Below are 16,455 nucleotides of genomic sequence, written 5' to 3' on the forward strand. Positions count from 1 at the left end.
AATAGTGTTACATTGTTATTTCACACATTTATTGCACTCATTTATTTACTTTCATTGGGCCTCATTCACAAAACTTAGTAAATTTGTAAATTGTAAACTCCACAAAGATTCCACCTGTAAAATACAATATCTATCTATCTATCTATATATCTATCTATCTATATATATATATATATATATATATATATATATATATATATATATATATATATATTTATATATAAAGGTAAGTTAGGTAGATATTCATTACATTTTCATTAACTTTGTGTAATTGAAATAGCTACATAAGATACACAAACTACATAAGCTATTCATCTCAAATCTAATCTCGTCTCAAATTATATAATTTTAAGCCAATCTATTCGAGGTTTACATTAGTTTTCTTATGCGTAAATTTCCACACACTCTCAGGAGCTACGATATCTGCGAACAGTTTACGAATAAATCTATTTGTATCCAGCTTGACAAATGGCCCATTGTTTGGAGTGTAGCCTAAAAAAGCATTGAAACTGGAAATGCCATTTGTATGGCTGTTAACTGACGTTCTTTGCTGATGTCTTGAAACATTTTTTGCTTTGATTATGGAAAAGTTAACTAGTAAAAATTAGTAGCAACCCCTAACGTGATTCAGATTCTGAGAAGATCACCTGTTATCTGTGCATGCTAATTAACCCACATAGTAAAAATAGTCAGTCAGATGCATAAGCCAATGTGTATAGGGCAGCAGGTGGAGAGATTTGGAACGAGTAGCACTCGCTATAATTGCAGCATGGACATGCTTCACAGCACTGTGAAGAGTGTTACGTTTAAACATAGCTACAAACCAAATGAAAACATTTATTTTACAAAGGAATAGGAATTCTTTAAGGAATAGGGTTCTGATGGTTGAACCAAGTTGTCTGCCAGACAACTACAAAAAAAAAAAAAAAAAACCCAAACATGAAATCTGCTTGTCCCAGGTGCCCGAGCTACTCAGTTGTCCATGTCTGTAGTTACATCACTGATACACCAAGAAAGTGTATCTGAAGAAAAACAAAAACTGTGCAGTTTTGCAAACTGCTTGTGTCTGCAGCTAAAACAACAATTTGAAATTCAGGATGCTACTCTTTATGGCGCACACTGTATATAGGCCAAGATCTACAAAGTTTCAATTATTTATGTTTATATAGGACACTTTCGCTGCAGTATTATTTGTACAGAATGACAAGAATTGGGACATAGTGTGTTTCCTGAGCACAGGAATAAACAAGCAGCATGTAACTCAAAGAAAGATTAGCACAAGTATATTTACACACACATACACGCACCAACACAGACACACACACACCCCATGCATATTTGCCTTACTATCCATATGAAGACCTTCCGTTGACATAATTATTAATGCAGCTAAATAATGTTATGCCTACAGCTAAATCTAAGCCAAACCTTAACCTCAAACTGTGTTAGGTTAGGTTAGGTTCAACTTTACGGTCATTCTCAGAGTACGAGTACAGAGACAACGAAATGCAGTTAGCATCCAACCAGTAGTGCAAATAGCAAATAAAATAAAGAGGTAACAAGGTTATGGTGCAATAAGTTAACAATGTACAGTGGTAAACAGTATGATGCATACCAGTAATGTAAATGGCAATTAAGTTAAATGGAATAAATAAGAATTATGGTGCAGTTAGTTGAGATAAACAGTATACTGGTAGTGGTAAGGAGCATGATGCATGCAATATGATGCAGTGGATACACAGACTGGATAAAACATGCAGATGTGCAAATAGCAATAATGTGCAAATGACAGTCTGAATATAAGTAATAGTAATAATAATAATAATAATGACAGATAGTGCAGTACTCTGTGTGTGTGTGTGTGTGTGTGTGTGTATGTGTGTGTACGCGTGCATGTGCGCGAGCATCAGAGGTAGCAGCAGCTCACTTAGCGCTGGAGAATATGTATAAGTGTTTTATATTTGGTAATGCTGATGAATATGATGAAATTATAATGTAATCACCTCAGCAGTATTAGCAGGGGGCCCTACTGGGATTGTCTGTGTGTGTGTGTGGTTGTGTGTGTCTTGCTCTACTTTCATTTTGCTGCAAAACAGTTTAGTTACTTGATAATGCAATCCAGAGCTGAACTCAAGGCAGAGGTGCAACAACACCAGCAGTGAGTATGGAGCACTACAGCACTGCTCAACATTTTTGATTTCTATTTGTTTTTTAATTAACTTAATGTAATGTAATTAAAAATATGGATTACTTCATTAATTTTAGTGATACAATGACACAGTTAGATGCTTTGGTACGATCTTTTCAGTGATACCAGTGTTCCAGTGTTTTTGGTTGTAAACACTAGATGTTAGTGTGATTTGCCTTCTACTTGTGTTTTTTCCTCCATTTTTAAGTGAAATTTATCATTTTTGACCTAAATACTGCGGCCATCAGGATCATATGGTTTAATACCATTAGAAAAGAATGCAACCTGTATAGAAACAGTGAAAGGAAAACAAAATGCCATTACTAACCATTACAAAAACACTAGGAATCATTAGAAACAAATGTACAAATAATTTCCAAAGGATAGTATTTGATCACATGAAATCTGCAGTTCACTGACATAATTAAGCTGTCTTGTTTTGTTAGACACATAATTAGAGAAATTTTGACATAAAAGTAGTGTTTAATATGTTATTTGCCATGTTTCGTATGATGTAGTGCAGTATTGCATTGCTCAGAATCAGCCCTGTAAAATAGCTGTAATTTTTACAGCAAATATTATAATAAGATTATATCACATTATGAATTTGTAAAGTGGGGAATTTTAGTCATTTCCACCAAAACAGCATAGCAATTCCTGAAGAATCGTGGGACTGATTCTCAACTGTTTTTGCCTCACTGTTTAGATGCCAAGCCATAGTTTTAGACTTTTATAAGTTTAAGTGGTAAAATCTAAATAAAATATGTTACAGTAAAATTAGAGTTAGATGTGAGGTGTAGCTAATTTTCACACTAAGTTAGCTGAGCTGTTGAAGAAAGCAGCACAGAGATGTGCTTCTTAAAGCCTTTAGACAATTCAGAACTCTTTTAGATCAATGTACTCTGGTCAGATGAAACAAAAATCAAACTCTTAGGCAATAATTCAACTCATCATGTTTGGAGAAAGAAGGGTTGCACATATGATCCCAAGAACATCATACCCACAGTGACGTATGGAGGTGGGACTATCGTGATATAGGGCTGATTTTCAGCAAACGGTATTGGACAAAGGCACATGGATGGAGCGTTGTATCGGGTATTACAGCAGAATTTAATCTTAGCAGCCAAGAAATTGAATCTGGGGAGAAGATGAACATTTCAGTAAGACAACAACCCCAAACATACAGCCTAAATAACTCGAGAAGACCATGCATGGCCAATGTCCTGTTTTGAATCCCACTGATAATTTATGGAGGATTTTGAAATTTTGAGTCCATTACAGAGACCCTTTTAACCTTGGAAAGATGAAGATGAATTTCCAAGAGGACTGGACCAAAATTGAACCACTATGCTGCAAAAAGCTAATTACTTCTTACCTTAAACTAAAACTTATCTCGAACTGTAAAGTTTTGCAGCAAAATACTAATGCTGGTAATTTGTGGTGTCCAAATACGTTTTTTCTTATCAGTTTTGTTTTTTAAACATAAACTTTGTTAATGCTTTGTTTAAATTTTTTAATATTTATAATACAAAATCAAAAGACAAAAGTGTGTAAATTTGAAGTGGATATAGGCAGTGGAAGTATATTAAATAACAAAAACTAAAGTGTCTGAGTACTTATTTCCCATCACTGTATGTCATGAATCTAGATAAAATTGCCCATAGTGCCCTTCTTACCTGTTCACAAGCTTTTTGGTGGATGACCTAGGTAGAGTCACGATTGTGCCATATTTTTTTTTCCGTTTTTTTAATAATAAATCCATTATTGTGCCCGAGGGGATTGGGATTTTGTTTATCACCAAACTCTGGTTGAGATGTTTCCTGAAGTTTGTCCCAGATTTGTTTTGATAGCTCCTTGATCTTCAGGATGTTTATTTAATTATGTCCTCTAACAAACTCTGGGGTCTTCCAGAAACAGGTGCAGTCATGTTAAGATCGCGTGACATTTTAATTGCACACAGATGGACTACATTCAACTAATTATGTGACTTCTGATGGGAACTGGTTGCACCAGAACTAATTTAGGGGTTTTACAGCAACAGGGGTAAATATTTTTGCAATCACATCTTTTACATTTTTTTTTATTGGTAAATCATTTTCCAAACTATATTGATCCACCCCCACTTTATTATTATGGGGTACTTTGTGTAGCTTCATAAAATATAATCTATCAATTAAGTCTATTCCAGTTCCAGGTTGTATCACTACAAAATGTGGAAAAGTTCAAGGGCATGAATATTTACACAAAGACACTGTATAACTGTAAAATTATATACATGCACATTTTTTTTCTGTTTTCACAGAGCATTTCATGATAGCAGTCATCAAAGCGAGCTCTGTTTTAGGCCAAAAAATATGTTTTTAAAAGTGCATGAGGTAAAAATGGTCTTTTTTTTCCTTCAAAATTAAGTAGGTGGGTCAGACATTTGAATAATTTTTTCAAGTCCTTGAGTCCACCAACCTTACACTATATACTATAAAGTGATTAATGGGAGGCTCATCCAAACATAAACAAGCATTCTGGACCGAAATCCAGTTTTCCAGATGGGTTTTCTCAGCCATATAATGCTTTTGTCATAAACCATTATTTTTTTTAATCATGTTCTATATATTATGCAGGTTAATTGTACAAGCAAGAAATAAAAAATAAAATCTACTATTGCGCCTTTAATGTTTGTGTGCTCTTTGTGCTCTTTTGCAGAGGCCTTTTCAGCAGCAATTACAGTGAAACACACTACAGAGAGGATGGACAAGCACTCACTCGTAACTCTATGGTAAGGGTCTTCACAGTCATAACTGCTATTACAAGTGAATGTATATATAGTGCTTATGTGGAAGATGAAATATTTATGTAGTGTATATTAGTGTATAATATTTCTCATGTATGCTTTCTGTGTGAGAAAGCATCATGCACACCATGTAAAGGCAATTCCTGTGTAGAAATACAGGAACATGATGGCATACAAGTATTCTTAAAACTTACAGAGAGGAAGACTAATCAGTTCTTTAGGAAATTAGTTTTTAGGGTTTTAAATTTTGTAGACTGGTAATGCTTGAGCAAAGAATTTAATATCATTCTATGATTGTACAAAAACAACAGTTAATAAAGAGGGGTGAGATGATTGACAGTTCCATTTAGGAAAGCTCCAAAAGCTATTTGACCATCAATTCTTCTTCTCTTCTTGTTAAAATAGTCTCAGCTCATAGGACGTAATGGAAATGAAAAAAAACTCTGCTTGCCAATCACTGTCCTGAATCGGTGGCGTAGTGCTCTCTGATAGACGCTCGTTCTCCGAAGACATGGCTCCTGTGCTGACACATTTGTCAGGCCTCGTTTAGGTCAGCTGGATCTTACAGAGTTACATAATTAAAATGGCACATGAAGCAACAGTTGGCAAGCTTGACAACAAGTTGTCTTCTTCCTTCCTCTGTCAAATGCACCATCTGCATTTTCTCATCAAAAACAGAATATGCATGGCCTTTTGTCCACAAAGCACTGACAGCAGGGCTTTTGGTGAGTTATAATTCAAATGCCAGTTTGGTAAATAGCAACACAATATGAGGACAGAGACAAAAAAGCACAAGCTCACAAATAAGAATATTTCTTCAGCTCCATGTTCTGTAAAGACATTGATGAACTAAAGTTGCATTGCTTTTTTTTTTTTTTAATTCAGACCCTAAGTTGTATAAGTACAGTCAGCATAAGACTAAGTAAGCTAAAACTCTAAAGATGGATTTCTGAGTCAGATGTGACATTTATTTTAAGTACGAGTTACACGAGGAAGTTTCATTTTTTATATTCTGTGTTTCCGATTCAAGTGTTAAGTGCATTTTTTATCCTAAGTACTAATTAGGTTAGTGGTTTTGAAAGCTTTTTGTGTGTTTCGCAATCATTGTACCTTGGCTGAACATTTGTTGCAAGTTGCAATTCTGTTGTCCGGTCCAGAAAACATGCCAAATTTCTTCACATGACCTCAGAGCAAAAATGTAAAGATATTGGTTGTATTATTAGCTGTAATTGCAGTATCACACAGTAGTAATAGTAATTAAAATTCTCTATTTACTGATGAATTATGTATTGATGGTCTGTATGTCCTGCAGAACTATGTGTATCCGTCACTATGGCATAATGCTCAGAATGCCCAGTCTTTCTGAAAATAAGAACACCATGAAAGAAAGATGAATGGGTTATTAATACATGCCACAGACTTTGCCTTGTGGTACTAGTGCATTATTTTAGGACGCCATTAGTTGAGTCACCCGCAGATATTTCCAGTCCTGGACATGAGTGACATCAGTAGCTGTGTGTGTGTGTGTGTGTGTGGGTCTGGGTCTGTGCCAGGTATAATTGAGTGATTTTGTTTTCTCTGTAAAACAGTGCAGCAGACACTCTTCTTGCTGGTTAAGTCGGTCTTCAGGAAGCTGCCGCATTAAATCCCGCAGTACTTCAGACGCCATGCAGGCCATTCATTAACCACACTGACCAGCTGGCTGAGCATAATAAGCATTATTCTGTCATATTACTAAACCTTGAGCTTCTGACAGTCTGATAAAATACATGGTGAGCTTTCAGTCAAATTCAAACATTAAAATAATGAAAATTCAAGTAATCATTTGTACCCAAAATCTAAACAGATACATACACTGTAAAAATTTACTGTAGATTTTACAGTAATTTACTGGCAACCTGGGTTGCCAGTAACGTAGTATGATACAAATGTATTTGTATTGCTACTGTAAAAATATTTACACTTAAGTACTGTAATATTGTACATAGTAGATAATGACATATAACCGAGTACACAACTGAGCTGAAGAGTCTTGCTCAAGGACACAATCAAGGCAGTTTGGCGGTGCTGGGATTTGAACAAACAACCTTCTTATCTGTGATTTGAAACCTACAACATATGTTAAATATTGAAAAAAATGTTGTTGTTTTTTTTATTTCTGCCTTTAGGCGCTATGTGATTACTGCACGCTCTCTCAGACCTCATGCAGTGCTGCATGTGAATTCCTGTCATTTTTTTCACCATCCTCATATACAGTAGACTAATTACATAATGACATTGTATTCTGAAATGTTAAACTTGTTAAAGAAGTGGACTACATCTGTCTAAAAGGCAAGTGACAAGATGGTAATAAAGGCGTAAAACTATTTTAGAGTGAATTCCAGTTTGTTTAGTACAGATGCTGTATTTATATGCTTATCAGGCTACTACACTATATGGCCAAAAGTTTGTGGACACCTGACCATTACACTCGTATGTGCTTTGGCCCATCTTTCTTGTTATAATAACCTCCACTCTTCTGGAAAGGCTTTCTGCTAGATTTTGGAGCATGGCTGTGGGGATTTGTACTCATTCAGCCACAAGAGCATTAGTGAGGTCACTTAACTGATGTTAAGTGAGGAGGCCTGGGATGCTCCAATTCATCCCAAAGCTGTTCAGTTGGGTTGAGGTCAGGGCTCTGTACAGGCCACTCAGCAAACCTTCATGTCTTCATGGGCCTCGCTTTGTGCACAGAGGCATTGTCATGCTGGAACAAGTTTGAGCCACTTAGTGCCAGTGAAGGGAAATTTTAATACAGCATTCAAAGACATTCTATACAATTCTGTGCTTCCAACTGTGTGGCTCCAGTTTGGAGAAGAACCACATGGTTGTGATGGTCAGGTTTCCACAAACTTTAGGCCATATAGTGTACCTTTAATGCTCTTTTTTACTATCTGTTCATTTCCACAAATGTAGATTGCTAGCTAACGTTAATGCAAATAATTGATAATGTTAGCTATGTGGAATGGTGGGTTGAGGGACTTGGATGTCCTTGGATGTTTGGTGTTAGTGACCTGCTGCAATGCTATAGCATTATAAAAGTTTTAAACAGTCACAATGCAACATGTAAAGATCACGAAAGCTCAAAAACAAATTAGTGTGGCCGACACGACACTATTAGTCAGTCAGGCAAGGGTTATTGAAGGTGAAGTCAGAACCAAATCTGTGTAACCGTCATTGTAACATCCAGCAGCAGCAATGAGCATATTCATTGTGTGAACAGAGATTCTGAAAAGCTTTGGGCCAGACACTTTGGATTGTTTTAAACTAAACAATCGCAACACAAAGGGGAGGAGTCTTGGACATTTTGCTGCTGCACCACTGCTTTTGTCTGCTCACATGATTATAAAAAAAAAGTAACAAAATTAGAGAACGACTGAACATTTTAGGAGGCTGACATGAATAATAGGGTCTTTATAATAAGCTATGATACATACGCAGGAAAAGTTATCAGTATTCAGACTTTGGTACACCTATGCTTAATTTCACTGGACCTAATTTCTCTGAGCAGCACATTAATAAACACACCCGCTCGTGGGTCATGCCTCCAAGGTCGCCATATTTTTAGAGTTTTAGAAGAATTAGAGTTTAAAAAAAAAGCTAATAGTAAACTAATAGAGTGAGAGAAATGGTCCTAGTCCTAGATAAATCTTCAGAAAAATGTCTTAATTTAAATAAAATGCTTGCTCAGACTTTTCCAGTTTTTCACATGCTAAACAGGAAGTGCTCACCACTGAGATTTAGTGGCAACAGCACCACATGCCTGAAGCTTGAGGAGGCTGAAACACACTGTGGCTGCTGTGCATCCTAAATGTAGATGATCCATGCAATTATTTATTTCATAAAGTCATATTTGTATATTTAATATTGCTGTCAAATGGTATTCCATAGATGTATGTGTATTTACATTGCTTAGGATGTTAATTGAGTTAAATAATGTGGTTACAACAAAATATTAGACAGTGGCACGTGACTTATTCTGGACTTAAACTAGATATGGCTATAGACATGGCTCTATTTTAGACAAAGAGGTCTGAATACTGATGTGTGCAATTGTGGTATTAACTCCTTATTAGATGTGCTTAACTCAACTTAATGATAGATAAAACAAATAATAGTGGCTAGAAATTTTAAAGAAAAATGTAAACAACAACTAAACAGAAATGTCTTATTATTTACTTGTCAGTGAAAAAATTCTTTGCTAACGTTAAGTATGCAGTACATTGGGCTCTTTGGTAGCACCAAAAAAAGATTTAGCAATTTGGTTCGATCCATTCAGTAGCTTGGACATGACACACTTCACTGCTTACATCTCTTGCTTTCACATGTGTTAGCCACACATGATAAGCATTCAGCTATAGCTGCTAGCTTGAAAAGATATGGTAGCAGCCAGGCTTCAGGCAGTCAGAGATGTGCACTGGCCTTTTCTCTCCCACATCACTGAGTCGTAGCGAGATTAGAGTAGCAAGATCTAGTAACATTAATCAGCGGTGACAAAATTACTTGAGAAATTTGCTTGATTTACAATACTTTAACATGTTTCATGGACCAACATTTTGCCCCACTTCATTTCCAGCACAGTGTTTTTATTTATAGGAATGTCTGAGGTTACATGAGATGCAGTCATTTCCTGGCTGAATTGGTGAATATTTCTCAGCACTTTGCTAAGGGTTATTTGACTTGGACTTGTAATGATTGAATTTGTTTGTGTGTGTGTGTGTGTGTGCGTGTGTTTTTTTCCCAGGTGAACTGCTATTACCACGGCGAAGTTGAAGGACACACCAATTCGGACGTCAGCCTCAGCACTTGCTCTGGTCTCAGGTATGAAAGACCTCATTCACCATGTCACAGAGTGCTAATTTTCAGCTATTTCGAACCAAAGGTCTTTACAACAGTTTAAAGGAATAAATACAAATGTGTATGCTTCTGTGAGAAAAGCAACCTTTTGAACCTTCAGTTGTTAAACCTTTTTTTATGTTTATTGGCTCACGTTTTGTCTTCCATGGTCATTTTGTCTCTCACCCGGAAAGGTGAATTTTGCGACCATAAACCTGACAGAATGAATTAAACCATCGATAAAGTCAGCAGCATCATCCTCTGCTTAATCACTCGTGCTGGAAGTACACATTGTGATGAGAAGTATTTAACATGTCATGAAAACTTTCGACGATGCAGTAAAGTGTAATTACCAAGGAACATTTGGTTGTTGTAAATTTGCCATAAAAGGCTGACCGGGTGAAAAAGTAAACATTAAATGCGTCAGGAGTTATTTAGTGACAAAGTCCGCTCTCCAAGGACTTTTCTCAGTTATTACACAAAGCTTTTTAATGAAAGCTCACCGTGTCCAAAACCGCTTGGGTCTGAAATCTTCAGGAAGACAGATGTGAAGGCCACACTTAATACACTGTGTGCTGATGAGGTTTAAGGCTGGCAGAAGGCTTGTGGTTCTGGATTTTAGTGGTTGCAGTCGTTTTCGGTGGTGTGAAGGCCAACAATGAAACTTTAACCTTTAAAGACAGTACTTAATAATATTGAAACAGCATGTTAAAACAGCATGTTAAAACCCTGCTAAAACCCAGAAAATTGACTGCTTAGGTCAGTAAATGTATGGAAAGCACGTTTTCCCGAGTTTAAAGATTATAGGCCAAGATAAAAATTAAGGCCTTGTGAAAACTGTTTGATTTGATGAATGATCCAGATTCTGTTCCGAAGTGCACCCAATGTTCCCGGAGATTGGCTCTCCTGTGACCCTGAACAGGAGAAAGCAGTTACTGAAGATGAAGGAATGAATGTATTAGAGAACAATCTTGTTGAAATAGTATTTTATTGAGCTGCACAACACATCCTGTGGGGTTTTAGCCAGATTCCCCTTGCTCACTTCTCCATTCATTTATATTATGTATCATACCACAAGCTTGTTAAATTCTTGAATGTAATTGCTCAGAAGATGTTGATTAATTTTCTGTACCAGCAGCTCTGACAGTTGTCCTGGATGTTATTCAAATCACAGGTTTATATTAATGCACTTTTTCTAATATGTTATTGCTTCTGTAGTACTCATTCACAAGTATTTGTATGGCAGCTATGCTACATAATCCAAGTCTAATAATGGACAGATGACTGTTTATAGTCGCTATAAGATACAGTAAGTGATAACAGGAACTTCCATAACCTTAAATGTAACGATAAATGGTTAAAAAGCACAACTTGTCTTTCATTAATAAACTAAAAACTGTAATCATTGGCAGATTGCTGTGGTATAAGAGGAATAAAACACTTTAGGATGTGCTGTTATAGGAAAATAATCAAGGCCAGAGTGGTGCGACGTGGCCCGAAACAAAGTGCCCTCCCTTGTCATGTTTTATTCCTTACACAATTAAGCCCACACTTTAAAAAGAGAGAGAGAGAGAGAGAGAGAGAGAGAGAGAGAGAGAGAGAGAGAGAGAGAAGAGGTTAAGTGTAAGAACTTGAAGTGTTCTTTGATTTTTTTTCTTTCCTCTGGGGGAACACTTAAAGATTCTTGGTAGAACCTTACCACTGAGGGTCTTCCCATTTAGGAAGCTAAGGATCCTTCACAAACCCAACAGGAGAGCCAGATTCTTGCCTACTGGAAGATGTCTACTGCATGTAGATACATTATGTACATAAATCTTTACATCCATAACTCTTTAGTGTGTGGAAAGCACATCTATATGCTATATGCACATCTAGCAACTTTCTAAAAAATGTGTTCACATACATAGCAGAACTTTGTAATTATGAACATTTCAGCCTTGTGTTTCTTCACACTAAATGAATTCAGCATATATTACATCGATCACTTATGCATAGCCTTTTTAACATTCCTTTCTGTTGGCCACATTTTATTAGTTTGCTGATTCATGGATATTGAAATGGATTTGTCTGTGACTTTATTAGAAATGCTTACTCAAACGTTGTGGAACTCTAAATGTTTGCCCTGTTTAAGCTTCCCAGATGAGTAATGGGGTGTGGGGACACTGGGAGCGACACCAATGTGAAACTCACCACAATTCTTTCCACATCCACCCACATGTTCCAACCGAAAAGAAAAAGATTAATTGTTAGATGGTACGTTTTCTGGTTAGCAAATATATTTGGTGTGCGTCCATGCTGGAAATGTCTGCTTTCAAATTTCCACATGAAATATTATCCATATATTTGTATGGATAGTATTTGAACTGAGTTGATGAGTGATCTCATTTTGTACTTCTGTCATGTCAACCATCTTTGCAGAATGTGCATGGGCAGACTCATTAATCCCAGTTAAAGGTGATATAAAGTTACAGTTTAATAAGTAGCTGAAATCTCTTAAAACACTTAATGTTATGTCATATATTTTTTAAGCAAGTTTATGGCTTGTAAATGTGCAGTCCGATTTAAACGTCCCAGGAGGAGAATTCCAATCACAAATAAAAATGATATATATATAAGTGGCAAAAACAGCAGTAATGTTAAATGTCAGAAACCCTCAGATTCCATCATCCTCAGTACTCTTTCATTGGCACATACGGCACAGACCCAAGCTGCAATATTAAAAAAATGTTACGTTCCACTTGTGGGTTCTCTGTGGTCCCTGCGAGATCCTAGTTTGTACCAAAATATCCATTTAAGTGTGATTACAACATAATGTCAGCATTATCTGTTATAAACTGTTATATTAGCCTTTATTTCTTAATATTGTTTAATGTATGCTCGATCCACAGGGGGTTCATCTTACTTACAAATGAGATGTTCATGGTGGAGCCTGCTTTTGAGCCAGAAAATGGTACACATGTGGTTTACAGAGGAGAACATTTACGCTTCCCTTCTGGAACCTGTGGTCATGGGCACAACATGTCCACCATCAACCAAGGGAATGTCCGGGAACTGTTACAATCCTTCAACTCCAGGGTCAGAAAATCTAAGTTTTCTCTCTTTTTCTTCATTTGTTCCATGTATAATGTAACTTCTCTTCAGATCTTTCACCAGTAATTATTAATTATGAAAAGATGTACATTCGAAGTGCTTGTCAATAACTGTAAATGTGAATATCAGCACAGTCTGTGATAACCTACGGGACTCGCGCCTACGGCCGAATCACAGTAGTGCTGATATTTGGTACAACAGCACTCTTGTTTGGGCGATATTGCTTGATTAAAATAAATGCAAATGAAATCAATGTATAGTAGTTGCTTTTAGCCAATCAGTGTGTTGGTGTCTTTCAGCAGAGTTGGAATAAAATCGTTAAACGAAGTTTTCTCATTTTTGCTTTTAGGGTAACCAGACCTCATAATGTTAGAACTTTATTGTGGCTAAGATACATGCAAAAGAGAAACCTGTAGGTTCCAGAACTACTATATATGGTAGAAAATGTCCAAATTTACCCATATTTATGATATTTATGGGTTTTCCCAGGCCACCACACACATCTGGTCTATGTATTAATGCAGTTGATTATAGGAACCCTCTAAAACATTAACATTTAACGCAAGATCCTACCTCACCAGGATTTATCCCTCTGAAGAGGCTCAGGAGAAGCAGTGATCAATTATGCTGTTATATCACAGAAATTATATTCTCAGTAATAACATAAGGGGTCAATTGTGAAAGAGTTTTCACTTGGTAGGGAGCAGGGCTGTTTCATATAGAAGCCATAACTATGCTAATGTTACCCTGTGCCACCTTAAAATGATAGCATGATGAGGCATGATAGCAGTCTATAGTAGAGTTCATGGCTGTGGCTGGTGGATGAGTTTTTTTTTTTTTTTGAGAAATACTGCCCCAATAGGAAGATGTGTGTGTTATTTTCTGTTTTTCTATTCTCTGTATAATAACATATAAATATGGAAATAAGTACAATGCCAGTACTGGAACTGTGGTAATGGTAGTACATTACAAGATATTTTAAAGGGACATTCTGGCCAAAATAAAAAATGTAACCATCGATACATCTGTACACATGTCTACGCACATCTTATAGTGATGCCGCAGTGGGCTCTGTATTTCGAGATTTCCCGGTTTGAATGCAAGGGCAACCCCCTTCAGATTCTGTATCTTTGAAGTGGAAGCAAAACTTTAAAGACTGCAGTGGTTAGGGGTGGATATTTGGGTAGGAAGGGGAATGGGGTGAGAAGGGGGAATGGGGTGCAGTGCGTTCTAACTAATGATATATTCATGGAAGCCAGATAGCTAGCTAATAATTAAATTATTGCAATGGAGCAAATGGATTACTTGAAGTGACAGAAATGACACAATGTATGAGGATTTTTTAAATTACTGTTACACAGTGACGTCCAACCATACATGTTCGAGGCAGAGTATACAGAAGAAGATCTGTGCCAATGAGAAGAGCAAAAGGAGGCAAGAAGAGAGCAGTTGCAAGTCTTTCAAACAAATAGCTACAAGTAGCTACCCTAATGTTAGCTAGCAATGTTATGTTATTATCTACCTTTGTGTTTGCTACCTTAGTAGCCATCTTTCTAGTAGTTACATGGGTGAGGACAAGCAATTGCTAGCGGACGTTAACTAGATGTCTTAACTGAGTTCAGCTCCTTTTGTCAGATTGAATGGGCATGGAACTTCCTCTGGTCTCTGTTTTGTACCCAATACAGACAGAATTGACATTTTCTTTGGCATTTTCTTCGGTGGAAGAACCAGCTTTCAAATCTCTTTCAGTTTAACCCTCCAGTTTGAAGTGCTGGCTGCGCATTTGTAAATATTCATAATTTTTTTCGGTGGTGTATAGACCCCCTTGTTGTTTGTAAAGAAAAAGAAAGGCATGCAAAAAGACCTGAGTAGCCTAGCAACCTGACACTCCTTGGCTATAATCTGACTGAAGAACCTTTCAAGAATTTTATTTAGGAATCAGATTGACATTAGGTAAAATGTTATTCACTTATTATACTATTATTATATTATTATACTAATACTTTCAGATCATTATAGCTTTATGCTCTGTAAGTGGTTAAATGATGCTAAGCAGTGGCTTAGCCTGCAATGGTCAGACATATATACAGTACATATCTCACAGAAACTCTGAGTGTTTATACTACAGACAAACTTAAGGCAAGGAGCAAGTCAGTCTCAGGAAGCTCACAACTTTAAGGGTAATGTTTTCTGATTACAACATCGAGGATGTTGTTACATTGTTAGCCGAGGTGAGCAACGTTATTTGGCTAAACATGTGATATCTAGTATTAGCTGTTTTTTGTGTAGATTTTAGGCGAGGTACGCAGGTTTGTTAAAGCGGATTGTTAGTTAATCAGCTGTGATGAAATGGACACTGCAGAGACAGGGCTCCTCAGACCAGAATGATCGCTCCTACTTGCCTGTAACCACAACCATCTAATGCTGACTTGGAAAGGCGTCTGATTGGATAGTATGCACAATGCAATATTTTAGAAAACTAATTCTAGCTTGCTGTTGAAAATCACTCGCACTCTGTTTGCAACTGGGAGGCACGTCAGCGTGACATGGCAGAGTGAGACGTCAGAGTGACGTGTCTCACTCAGAGGTCCAGATTGGTCGATCACAACAGGGGGTCCCAATGGTTGAAGTATGTAATTGTGCATTGCATGCTGGGTATTGTAATATCTCTACACTGAAGGGTGAAAACAGGAAAATGATACAAAATTATGAATTCTCTTATAATTCTGGCACTAAACTATACAATACCGTGCAACAGAATACTACATACCATGATAAATAATATATTTAATTAAATTAGTTGTATGTCCAGAATGCTCCTTTAACATTCCAAACACATTCACTTGTTACAGTCTTAACACATGTTTTGATGCTGCATGTTATAGCATGTTCTTTATAACAGTGCATCCTGATGCTGAGAACTTATGGTCTGGTGTTGAGAAGCAATAGTGTTTTATGTTTTACAGCCCTGCTTAAATCTACGGCAGTACATTGAACAGTAAAGCAAATAATTCACAGCCTGTTTTGTTGCATTATTTATATGTATTGTGTATACTTTATGTGTAAAGTGCTGTATGTCTTAATTTAGCTTGCATGCAGGGGTGGACAGATCAGTAGCGCAGGCCTCCCAGGACAAATGGATTTCAAGTCCGGGCTATTCATTTTTTTTATTCGTAGTTTCCCGGTGCACAAGTAGGTTCAACAACTAGAGAAAGAAAATAAACGTCTCATTGACTTTTGCCAAACAAGCATTTTTTTGTTTGTTATATAGCTATATTTACACATAATGCTCTTTACAGTTGTTTTTCGCACCTCGATACTGTAACTACTGTATAGCGCCACAGCCTGCTGCACAACACACATCTGTCAAGATAATCTGGTTGATGGTAGGCAAATTAATTAGCATGCAGGGATCACCGTCTTTTCAGAATTGGGAACATGCAGGTGTGTGGAAACAAATAAGTTCAGAGTAACATCATGGTTAAATATATTGGGACAAATCATAAATGCTAGC

General features: G+C 36.7%; 1 protein-coding gene across 2 annotated transcripts in view; it reads left to right on the top strand.

Moving 5' to 3' along the window:
* The window catches only part of adam12b (ADAM metallopeptidase domain 12b), a 127,293-nt gene that overhangs the window by 56,342 nt on the left and 54,496 nt on the right, over positions 1-16,455 (top strand). For both annotated transcript variants that reach the window (XM_026934167.3, XM_026934169.3), the window contains exons 4-6: positions 4,889-4,961; positions 9,760-9,836; positions 12,740-12,926. In XM_026934167.3, the coding sequence (XP_026789968.3) occupies positions 4,889-4,961; positions 9,760-9,836; positions 12,740-12,926 (337 nt within the window). The remainder of the gene's footprint in view (positions 1-4,888; positions 4,962-9,759; positions 9,837-12,739; positions 12,927-16,455) is intronic.

The sequence above is a fragment of the Pangasianodon hypophthalmus genome, chromosome 10 (genome assembly GCF_027358585.1).
Source record: "Pangasianodon hypophthalmus isolate fPanHyp1 chromosome 10, fPanHyp1.pri, whole genome shotgun sequence".
Lineage (NCBI taxonomy): Eukaryota > Metazoa > Chordata > Actinopteri > Siluriformes > Pangasiidae > Pangasianodon > Pangasianodon hypophthalmus.